Here is a 13,021-nt window from a genome sequence, read left to right as displayed (position 1 = left end):
TTTACCTAGCCAGTGCTTGCCAGGTGGTGTCTGGATTGAAACTTTTAATTATCCTATTAACCCAGACCCTTGGCTATCAGGTATGAGTCAAGTGTGTCATAACTGAGTAAACCTTTATTAGCAACTAAACTTTTTTTTTTTTAAGTTTGGAATTGTATTTTATTTAGCCCAGTAATTAAAGCACTGTATTAAAACAACAATTTTAATTGATTAAGACCTGCAAGAGAGTTTGTTTTTTAGGAGGTCCCCTTTCTCAAATAAACTAAAGGTGGCATAGTCTCCTTTTTAACATGTAGCCCTCGGGGAGGCTACAATAAGACGTTGATTCTTTGAAAAGGATCCACAGAAATCTTCAACGTGTAAGGACACTAAACCCTGAACTGAGACTGTGTCATGTAGCAAAAGGCTTTTAAAATCAGGAACCCATTTGTATTTAAATAATGTGTTATCATCTATTAATGGCTATTTATGGAACTTCAGATCTAAATTAAAAAGTTCTTTCTGGAACCTTCATGGGCGTGGTTCTTTAGGGAGCTAAAAATGGTTTTCCTGCGGCATTGCGCTGAGAAACCACTTTGGCACCTTTATTTTTAAAAGCTGGATAGAAAGATAGATAGTAAAAGTATTTAATATAAACACACTTCTTCAAGTCTGTAAGATTAGGAACTTTATTAGGTCAAAATGCTTTGGGTGAAATATTAGAAAATTTTTCATTCAGATACATTAATAATCCTTTCGTTTTACTTTAAATAATATTATTGTCCTTTCAATTTGCATTAAAACACACAGATGCGATGCATCCTGCAAGACAATGTTACGCCAGTTACTACAAAACTAATGTAAAATAGTGAAACAGTCTCGAACCTGCTTTAATTAACGGTGTCGGAAGCTTTCTAACAAATAGTAACATGTAGGATATTTCACCCTGTCTCTAAGTTTGCGGTCGCCAAACAAGTGGCACTCTAATGAAATTCTAATAACAATAATAAAAAGACAGTACATTATCTCTTATGCCCATAGGGTAACAATAAAGCTAGAGCCGGCCCTACTTACAGTGTCTTAATAACCCAAAGTAAAACCAGGTTTGCACATACATTTGTCTATTGATCGCATTATTCGAAGACCAGTTCTATTTATTTTGCTTATTTTCCTTTCTTCAAAATGGGCCATCAATGAAACGGTTCAAATATTTATATGATACTCATACGGAAACCTCAAAAATCCAAGATAAATAATTCGACGCAAAATTGTTCCATTCGCCTCTATTTAACTAACTGTAATTTTATATTATTATATATGTATATTATTTAAAAATGACATCGTTGCTATATTTTGACCAGTGTATTATTCCCGTTAATTAAAATGTATAAATATCCCAGTCAAATAACTACGTTTAATTAATTTATTTAACTAACTTAATTTGATTTGAAAACTGAATGTTGATTTCTTTAACAGAATAAAATATTAAATAATTTAAGTAAAATGATAGGTTAATTTTCGTTGAACACATTCACTAATGAAGATCCTGTAGTGCATATCCTTAACGTTATGAGGAGCCTAAAGGATTTCCTAAACCAAGGGTAAAAAAATGCGTAGATAATTGGATTCATGCCTGAGTTCAGGTAGGCTATCCATGTTAATACATTATATAAGTAAGGAGGAAGGGAAAAATCAAAGAACTGATTAATAACGGTATAACTATAAAACGGCAGCCAACAACTGAGAAAAACCGATATCACTATGCCTAATGTTTTTGCAGCTTTCCTTTCTGATTTAATGGAACCGTTATGCTTGCCTTGCTGATGAAATAACCTTTGTTGTGCAGATATTGCGCTTACTTGACGTTGTGCCACGACAAAAATATGAGCATACAATGCTATTATAATTGAAAATGGTAGAAGAAATGAAAATATGAGGTCTGCGGTATTCCACGATGGTGTGAGCATGATTATACAGTCTCCAGGACAAGGGTCCAGTCCAATTACACCCTCAAGGCTACCGTCGAAAAGAAACATTGAGCAGGAGTAAGTAAACGCGAATAGCCACACGATTCCAATCGAGAGAGAGGCCACGCGTACTGTTACCTTAGATGAATAAATTAATGGGTTACAGACTGCAATGTTTCGATCGATGGCTATTAACACCATGTTGGTTATCGAAGTAACAGTAAAAGAACAAAGGGCAATTGAATAAATAACACATGAAGTATTTCCGAAATACCAACACGTTTCTATAAATTGAATAATCATTATCGGCATGACAATAATTCCAACCATACAGTCTGCTACAGCCAACGAGAGCACAAGCACATTAGTTGGTGTATGGAGCTGCTTAAAATGAGAGATCGAAATAATTACCACGAGATTTCCATAAAAAGTGAACATTGCCGCAACAGCCGCAAGGAAATACACAGTCACAACAGTTGAGGGTGTTCGAGGTTCTTTGATGCATGAAACATTTTCAGAGTGATAGCAGTACTCCACGCTAATATTTTTCTTCATCGTCTGCGGTTTTCTGATTTGTAGCTCTTCAGGTTTTTGAGCTTCGTTCAAGAGGCTTTCATTGGTTTGATGCTAGAAGTTGTAGAAGTCTGAGCTAACGGCACATTTAAAGGAACACATTTACGTACACGCCCATTTCAAGATGAACAAAAAAAGTTTACACCCTAGAATCTCCCAGCGGCATATCCTCATTATCCTCAAGTTATATAATAATAATAATAATAATAATAATAATAATAATAATAATAAGTAATAACAGTATTAAACATATGAAATATTATTATTTGTGATTAATCGTTTATTGAAGATTTATCAAGAAGAGTGCAGTAAAGAAGTAACAAGACTTTTTAAACAACAACAAAAACATAATAATCATCATCATCATTAGAAATATACTTGTGGTCAGCAGGCTTTTTGCAGATCCAGTTGGTGAAGAAATTTTGATTGTCCATTGTTTAAAAGTAATCTTAAAAAAAAAGTTTCGACCCTTACGCTACTGTTATATGCAATACTAGTTGGGGACAAAAATTGCTTTGATTTTAAATCACCTTTGCAACATTCCCCTTCAAGAGCTTCGAGTGGTGTGTTAAATAGAAGAGGGTGATGCACATCCTTGGCATGCCTTTCCCTTTCCTCTTCTTCGCTTTCCAGGACCCTGGGTGTAATCAGCAATTGATAAATAAAATGTATTCCATATCTGTGCTCAATCTCCAAATGGATCTATCCCTTTTTGTTCCCTTTTTTTTAGCTTAAAATAATTGTTTGCTGCTTTATTTTTTAAGATACTTACATTTATATTTTAAAGGGCTTGACTCCTCTGCAACACGTGTTTAATCAAAAAGAACTTTCAACATTCCCCTTCATAAAGCAGCCTCCGCTGAAAGAACCAATCAACATATTCAGTAATCCTAGTTTTAATGGTATGATCACATTCTAAAATGAAGAAGAAGCCATGGACATTTCTACAGATCTTTCCAAACCACTCATTCTCATAATGAACATTCGGGCACATGGTTTCTTATGGTTTTTTTATGGTTCATAAGAAAGTAAGTGGAGTTAAGTTACAAAGTCGTCAAGTTCTTTCTAAAATAGTAAATGTATAAACTGCAGGAATAATTATGACAGCAGGATTAACACCAGACTGAGAGCTATACATGCATATCATGAGACTTAATATTAGTTTTATTACTTTTTTTCATGAGTTTTGTTTTGAAGGGATAGACAACTCTCTGCTGTACTATCCCATATCCCATATTGCTCCTGGAAGTGATGGGCTCAGGGCCGGATTTATATGAAAAGAGGCCCTAGGCTATTCCACTTATGAGGCCCTTTCACCTTCCATTTTTAAGTTTGTAAATTACATGAGAGATAATAAAATACGTAATACGCGTTGATCTTAACCAATACATTTTTATGTTTGTTTATTAGTCATATGCGTAGAATTTCTCCTTATTTTCGGTTCAGTGTTTTAGTGTTCACTGTTTTTAGAATAGTGTAATTTTAATTTTGCTAACAATTTGAATGTAGGCCCCTCTTGATCTTGAGGCCCTAGGCTGAAGCCTAGTTAGCCTATAGGAAATTCCGGCCCTGGATGGGCTATTGTACTTTGTACCCTTTCGTGTGCAGGAGGTTTCAAGAAATTGGTATTCTTTAATTATTTATACAACAATCCTTTTTATTTTCCCAGAGGTCTTATGTGTTTCTTATATAGAGTTTAATCAGGTATAAGTGTCTGCCTATATGTTCTTTAGAGTATTTGGCCTATTCCCTCCTCAGACTTTAGGCTAAAATTAAGCAGAGTACTGACAGCGATCTCAGAGAGAAATTGTGCATGCTGGTGTATTCAGATGAAAGTCACCTGGAGAGGTAAATTGAAAGGAGCAAAGTTAGGAAACGTTCAAAGTCGACCTGTTTAGCAAGCACTTGCCAAGCGCTGTGGCTGTAACCGTACTCAATTTTGTGTAAATGATCCATCTAATAAAGATATTTAATTTATGTTACATCCCCCACACCATTCATCTTATCTGTAACTTATCTGGGACTACAGTCCCTATCAGCCAGTGCACTGCCCCAGATGATTTCATCACCACTCACAAAGTTTATATAAGAGCATTGATAAAAGCATCATGCAATCAAAGGTAGCAACTACTAGCCTTGCGTTTTTGAAAAAGACAACACTGTTCTCCATCTGCATATAGTCATTAAGATTACAGTATTATTGAAAATTAGCATTGAAGATATCTTGAAGTTAAAAAAGAAAAGAAAAAAATCTTAAAAAGCACCACAAATAAAATGACGAAGCCAAGCCTTGACTGAGCAGAATGAAGCAAAATTTTATCTATAGCTGATGAATTTCAGAATTTGATAAAAAGAAAACAGGGTGATTCTTTTCAGTGAGCTGACATAATTATTATCTTTTCTATTTTGTTTGTGGATATTGTTTCTGGGTGTGGTAATGACAGTTCAGGATTGTGGCAAGAAATTTTGGGGCACCAACAAAGTCATCCTTTTTATTTGTCTGGAGACACCAAATAAAGAAAATTATCTGAAAATAGTGCTTGTGGGCTTGCGTCCATTCAGCAGGAATTCAAAACAAAGTACTGTAGAAAGTTTTCGTTTGCCTTTAGTGATGGGGCAATAAATGGGTTGGGCTAATTGCCTTCACAAGGCAGATTCTTAGCACTGTGGATAAAGAAGGAGATGACTGCATTAGCAGCAGCATTCCCTCTCAGCTTGGCAGGTTATTACATATTTTTACTGATCCTGCGATGGGGTCCTTGGACGTGCATACATGACAACAATTTGTAGCAGTTTTTAGCTTTGAATGAATCAGTTTTAAATCACCTTTGTAATATTATGAATACCACTTTAATATAGACCTGCTGCAGTCTCTTTCACACCAATACCACCAAGAGCAGTATGTAGCATATAACAAATAGTAAATATATTTTTACATTCAAAATATCCAAAAATAATATATCCAAAATATGTATAACATATCCAAAAATATTCCAAATATCCTCATTATTTCATTTTTAATTTACATTTCTTCACATCAGATTCCTTACATTTTTACTATTCATTATCGAGAAACTAGCCTAGTATCTCTTTTCTGGCAGTACCTGAAAATTTCAAAAAAAGGAAACAAACACTTAGATATAGGCTGGTCGGCGCTTTCCTAATCAGCATAAAGCCACAGTCTTCACCACATTGAGTGGATACTGAGTGTGCTTTGAGATTGATAGTCAGTATATTTTTAAATAGTCATCCATATTTATGAACATCAATGAAAGCGTAAAAGGCAACAGAGCAACATTTATTAATGACTTATGTACTGCCATGACTATATCCTGTCTGCATAATAAATTGACAGGTCATTGAATGAAACCACATCTCTTTCTCTAAGAATATTTAGAAGCACAACACAATCCAAGTTCAGATCTTGTTTCTAATATACAGTATTATAAATTACAACTATTTCAAGTTCAAACCATGTGTGTTGGATCATGGGTGATGATGTTAGTTGTAACTACCAGTGTCAGACTCTTTCTCATCTTTGACCCATAGATAAAAGTGACGGCCCTTACTACATATGTATAAATTAGTACCATTAGAATGGTGGACTTAACAAACCATGAGTGCTAAGAAGGCTGGCTGACAAGTGAGTGGGATGTCTTAGAAGAAAAGATGGTATCACATTTTCTTTACTTCTTCTTAGTTGTTGATATTTTTTGCAGTTTATCTGTATTAAAAATAAAAGTGTTTTCGCGTCTGCTGACACAGCACCCACCAAATAATATAATTAATAAATAGGCCTCTCCTTTGAGATTTAAAATAATAAATTAAGCAACTTGTTAAACAGTGCATCCATGTTCATTGTTATGAATTTCTAAAGAACATAAACTTTACCATCAGGTCAGATCAGGTTGGGGAGCATACATTGGTACAGCGCGTTGCTGCACCCACCTCCTGACAGAACAGCTTGGGATCCTGGTTGACAACCCCCCAGGCAGATATGTGGTCCTGTCCCTCCATCTGGAAATGACCGTCTTTCTGCCACAGCCAGGTGTTATGTGGACATCCTCTTGGCCTGGTCTAGCCTCAACAATGACGATCCTGCAAGCTGGAACACACTAGGGGAATCATGCCACATGGCCGTAGTGCCGTAACTGATGCTCCCTCACAATGCAGGTAATATGACTCATTCAGCACTCCATAAGCAACCACTCATTGAAAACAAAGTCAAATCAGCGGTACCCAAGGATTCTCTGAAGACATACAGTACCAAAGGAGTCCAGTCTTTATCTCAGATCAATGGATCCATCCATGTCTTGCAACCATATACCAAAACAGGAAGCACCAGGACTCTAAAGACTTGGACCTTCATCCTTTTGCAAAGATATCAGGTGTGCCAGTGACCTCATGACCCCCCATGCTCTACCAATCCATCTACTGACTTCATAGGAAGAGTAACCAGAGACATGAATGTCACTGCTGAGGTAAGTTAACCTCTTGACAAGGTTGACACTCTCTCTGCAGACAGACACACTGCTGATGGCTATGCCAAAAAGGTCATTAAAGGCCTGGATCTTGTTTTTTACCCAGGACACTCGCAAGCACAGGCACTCAAACTCTTTGCTCGGTCTCTCAACAGCCCACTGAGAGCCTCCATTGTCTCTGCAACAGCATCATCGGCAAAGTCCGCATCAGTGAATCTCTCTTCACCAACAGATGCCCTACAGCCGCTAGACCCCACGACCCTGCCCAATATCTAGTCTATGCAAGCATTGAACAGAGTAGGAGCAAGAACGCACCCCCGATGAACCCCAGAATCAACTGGGAAAAACGCAGAGATTCTACCACCACGTTGAAGAGCACTCACAATACCAGTGTACAGGCCAGCCATGATATCCAACAACTTTCAGGGGATTTCACAAAGTCTCAGGGCAGCTTGATCAACTGAGTTGAACACTTTATGAAAATCAAGCAAGAGGTCCTCCAACTTGCAGGGAAATCGTGGGGGTTGGTGGCAGGATTGGCAATTTAGCCATCATAAAAAAAACTTCATGCAGCTCTGAGATGACAGACAGGACTCATTTCTGCTCTTTGCAGGAGTAGCTCTGCTGCAGCCACCCATAGGAAGGCTGCTCACATTTTGAAGGGAATGAGGCCCTCAGTAGCCTCATCCTCAGAAGAGTCAAAACTGTTGGAGACTCAATGGGTTCAGGCTTGTTGGGGATCAGAACTGTTGTGGTGCTGAGGCATTGCCTGCTGCATGGCAGAACTTGGGTCGCAATTCAAGCCAGCCCATCATGATAGGCACATGGAATATTTTGTCTCTCCTACATGATGATCATCTTCCTCTGCTGTCGGAGGAGCTTTGCAAACTCCTCATTTCAGTGGTGGCTGTATCCGTGGTGCACAGACCTGCCACTGGCCAGATTTCTGTAGATGGGCACACCTTTTATTGGTCTGGTCACTCTGATGTCTGTCATACTCATGGAGTAGCTGTTGCTGTGGCGGATCAGCTCCTTTCAATGGTGTCCTATGTCACTCCTTTCAAAGAGCGTATTATGAGACTCAGATTAAGGCACTCTCCATGTGCCTTGTCGGTTGCCTCAGTGTATGCTCTGACCGCAGTGAGTGATGTCTCTGAGAAATTAATTCATGCATTTATTTCTAGTAGGATTGACTACTGCAATGTGGTGTTCACTGGATGTTCAAACTGTTCTTTATACAGCCTCCAGTTAATCCAAAATGCTGTTGTAAAAATTATTACAAGAACAAGAAAATATGAACACATACAGTAACTCCAGTTCTTAAATCCTTACACTGGCTCCCGGTTAAATTTAGGGCAGATTTCAAAATCCTCCTTTTAACATATAAAGCCTTAAATGGTCAAGGTCCGGCTTACTTGTCTGAACTTATCATGACTTACAAACCAGAGTGCACATTAAGAATTCAAGATGCCGGTCTACTTATGATTCCAAGAATTAATAAAATAACAGTGGAAGGTTGGGCTTTTAGTTTCAGGGCCCCTAAACTGTGGAATGGTCTGCTTGCGACTATAAGATATGCCCCTTCGGTCTCAGCTTTCAAATCCAGCCTGAAGACTCACTACTTCAGTTTAGCATATCCTGACTAGAGCTGCTGATTAACTGTACAGACTGCATCTTTGTTGTTAGTTATTAGCACTAAAACATAAGTAACATGATAGTTATAATTTGTTAATAATCCTCACCTATTCTGTTTCTCTTCTCGGTACTCAAATGTGCCACTTGGTGCCACGGCCCACCTGCCAAGTTGTTTTGCCTGCCTAAGGTAAAGTCACCCAGGATGGAGGATCGCAGGAATCGTCAAGTAGATGGGTCCTTTCATTGGATTGGCTGGCCCAGCACTGTTTCAACTATGGAACGGCCAAATGGGGGAGACAGCTTGATGGCTGAGGTCTCCAGAACTGTAAACAAATCCAAATCATATTATGTGATATCATCGACTGTTAGATTCTGCTCTGTACTTGTAATATTTTTATTTTTATGCTGTATTGAGGATTTGTTCTGTTCTGTGTATTGTATTGTATTGACCCCCTTCTTTCTGACACCCACTGCATGCCCAACCTACCTGGAAAGGGGTCTCTCTTTGAACTGCCTTTCCCAAGGTTTCTTCCATTTTTTCCCTACAAAGGTTTTTTTGAGAGTTTTTCCTTGTCTTCTTAGAGATTCAAGGCTGGGGGGCTGTCAAAAGGCAGGGCCTGTTAAAGCCCATTGCAGCACAATAAATTGTATTGTATTGTATTGTAGCTTCACTCGGTAGTTCATGGGTGCATGTGAGGTGACACTCCTCTGGTCATGGGTCAATGCAAACTGTACCATGTGGATTTAAAATTACAGACTAATAGATTAATACTGTTGAAGAAGGTACACACACACAAACACAACTCTCAATACATATGATAATGTTCTCTTTTTATTTGTCTTTGTTCAGCTTATTTGTTTGTATGTGTTATACAACATCTGTCATTTTTACTTATTTACTTATTTACACAGGGTACTTGGAAATTTACAGATTGACATTGAAATGAAAAATTTCTAGAATATATAATGCATATTTCCTTCAGTTTACAAATAATTATTCATAATTAAATAATATTGTAAAATTCTTTGATGTGACACTGATACGTAATGTAAAAAATGCATAAATCAATGAATTAATTTTATAATGTTGGATTATGAGGACCCGCAGCTTCTCCTGGCAACATTAGAAACACAGCAAATGAATTAGTTATGGATAGGACAGCAGTCCTTTGAAACATAAACACAAAATTAAGAGATTAGAGTCTCCAGATTAACTCAAGGGAAATGTCTCAGAGAAGCAGGTGGAAATTGAAGAAAACACAAAGACATAAGGAGGAAAAACTCATTACAGTTGTGAGACTTGTGAAATTACTGTTAGCAATTAAAAAAATGAATAAGAAAATTAGGACCAATGTGAAAATATTTTAAAATATTTAGATTATTGCAAGGGTGGCACAGTGGTAGCGCTGCTGCCTTGCAGTTAGGAGACCTGGGTTCACTTCCCAGGTCCTCCCTGCATGGAGTTTGCATGTTCTCCCCGAGTCTGTGTGGGTTTCCTCTGGTTTCCTCCCACAGTCTAAAGACATGCAAGTTAGGTGGTTTGGCGATCCTAAATTGTCCCTGGTGTGTGCCCTGTGGTGGGCTGGCACCCTGCCCGGGGTTTGTTTCCTGCTTTGCGCTCTGTGTTGCCCCGTGACCCTGTAGTTAGGATATAGCGGGGTGAATTATTGCAATTTATTTTGTATTTTAAAACGTTTTTCAATAGATGTGTAATATATTTATTATTACAGTATATTTTTAAAATTATATAACATACAGTATGATATATTTTAGGTTATGCATTATCCTGTAAAATGCTAGTATTTTATTCTCAAAGTTATATTTGTGATATTGCAATATGACATCTTAAAATGTCTACTGTATATAATTTTTTAATATATTCCACTGTCTTTTAAAAATATAACTAAATATGTGAAATAGTATTGAAATATTTTTTCTAAAATAAATCACACTAATTTGCAATACAAATTTTAAACCCATTACTGATAAAATTTGCAAAAGAACCCTGTAAAGGTCTGTCAAAAAAATCCATGCATGTAATTCGTAATTAAAAGTGAATTATTTTGAAATATTTGTTTTTAAACAAAGTCTTAAGAAAATTATAAAGTACAAGTTATACCAGCATATCTTTCAAAATCATACCTAAAGATGTAATTCAAAATTTTTTAATTGTTCAAAACGAGATTGAAAATACTGCATAACACTCTTTAAATTTACAAGACAGTTCATCTAAAATGTACATGATATAAAGAAACTTATATCGTGTACATTTCATATCCTTTCATAATGACTAAATAACCAAGGCAATTGTTTCTCTAGGGCTGGATGGAGCCCGAGCACCGTACGGCTGGTTAACCTCCAAACCTCTTAAGGCTCAGCAAATCAGCGTTGCAGTTTGATGTGATGGTGTTTTATTGCATTCGTCCAAAGTGACTCACGAACACAGTGGTAAATTTGCTTACAAGAACTAACTTGAATAATAGCAGATTAAGGAACTTTATAGCAATGAATATTTATAGCTTGTTTATATACTGCTCAAAAACAGCAAAAATGCAGATCAAGGGACGTTCAAAAAGCTTCCGCACTTGTTTTTAACTCTATTTATTAAGAATTTCAACATCACTTTTCTACATAGTCATCTTCGTTTGCGATGCAATTTTCCCAGCGTCGTACCAACTTTTTAATGCCCAGTTACTACTGCTCCCGCTTTCACCGCTTCCAATGAAAATATAAAAGTGCGGAAACTTTTTGAATGTCTCTCGTAAAATGCGATGAGTTCCAGGAGGTATGTGTAAAAGAGTTTTATGACGCTTGCATTTACGGCGTATTTTAACTGCAGTTACTTGCTGGATCCGTGAATCTATTTTTCAGAAATCAGATTAATTAGAGATGATCCGTGACTGAAAATCTGAATTGTTATCATGAGTTTAAACGACCTGCGAAACCAAGGGTAAAACAAACCATAAATGACTGGATTGATGCCGGAGTTGAGAAAAGCCAGCCACCAACATGCACGGAACACAACGGAAGGGACTGGGTAACTGATAAACTGATTAAGAATAGTACAAATGTAAAACGGCAACCAGCAAAGCAGGAAAACTAAAACCACAATGCCTAAAGTTTTTGAAGCTTTCGTTTCGGATTTTTTAATTGCTAACGTATTATTGTTTTTTCTGTCCACATGTACCCTTTGTTGTTTTGAGATTGCTTTTGCGTGCCGCTTTGCTATTATAATAATTTTCGTGTAAAGAATCACTGTTACGGAAACGGGAATGATAAAGGTAAACACAATATCTATTGTACCCCAAGTTATATTTAACACAAATACACAATCACCAGGACAAGGATCTAAATCTTTAGCTCCTTCAGGGTTTCCATTTAAAAACAACCATGTAAGAATATAAAAAAGAGCCATGAGCCACACTGAAACAGCGCAAAAGCAAGTCAAACGAACCGAAACCCTGATGGCGTACAACAACGGATTATATATAGCGAGGTATCTATCAATTGCTATCACTGCTAAATTCATCATCGACACAGTAGTCAAACCTGATAAAACTAACGTATAAATTATGCACATTTTTTCTCCGAAATACCAGCAAGTTTCAATTGACTGAATTGTCATAAATGGCATAACAACAACTCCAACTAAAAAGTCTGCTACAGCCAGTGAGAGGATAAGTATGTTAGTTGGCGTGTGGAGCTGCCGGAAATGAGATATCGAAATAATGACCACCAGATTTCCAAAGAAGGTTAGCATCACCGCTCCTGCTGCAGTAATGTAGAGGAACAGAGACTCTGTAGCGTCTCGAGCTTCTTTGATGCAGGAAACGTTGTCAGGATAATAGCAATACAACACCACGTCGTTATTTTGCATTTCAATACACCTTGTTCGGTAGCACGTGCTTCAGAATGTGAATGTGTTGCTGGTAGAACAGGCTACTTGCCTTTATATAAGATGCCTGTAGGGCAGAGACTGTGTGGCTCTATCAAGGAGAATAAAAGCTAATTATTTGACTTACCCTTTGAACTGTAACCACTCCCACTTGATCATATGTATGATTAAATAATATGTAAGAAATCGGGTAACAGTGTTCTACACTGGTATTTTATTTGTAGCTCAAGTGTAAGCATAAAAATACACCTTAACCTTTTTAAAAATACATGGGACATTTTCATTTTAAGCATGTTTTACTTATGTTATGATCATTTCAATTTCCCCAAATGTATATTTTATGCATTCTAGACCCCAGACATTATTTTCAAAGTGGTATACACTAAATATTATTTTTAAGTCGCTAAAGATTTTCTTTTACACATTATTATTATTATTTTCGAGGTTAGCCCAATATGAAAATTAAAGTTCTCATTTATATAGATCTAAGT

General features: G+C 37.0%; 1 protein-coding gene across 1 annotated transcript in view; it reads right to left on the bottom strand.

Moving 5' to 3' along the window:
• The window catches only part of LOC127526942 (trace amine-associated receptor 13c-like), a 28,312-nt gene extending 15,769 nt beyond the window's left edge, over positions 1-12,543 (bottom strand). Inside the window, exon 1 of the mRNA XM_051924183.1 lies at positions 12,185-12,543. Coding sequence (XP_051780143.1) covers positions 12,185-12,512 — 328 coding nt within the window. The 5' untranslated portion in view covers positions 12,513-12,543. The remainder of the gene's footprint in view (positions 1-12,184) is intronic.
• Positions 12,544-13,021: the final 478 nt, after the last annotated feature.

The sequence above is a fragment of the Erpetoichthys calabaricus genome, chromosome 3 (assembly GCF_900747795.2).
Source record: "Erpetoichthys calabaricus chromosome 3, fErpCal1.3, whole genome shotgun sequence".
Taxonomy (NCBI): domain Eukaryota; kingdom Metazoa; phylum Chordata; class Cladistia; order Polypteriformes; family Polypteridae; genus Erpetoichthys; species Erpetoichthys calabaricus.
This window is presented reverse-complemented; position numbering and strand designations above follow the sequence as displayed.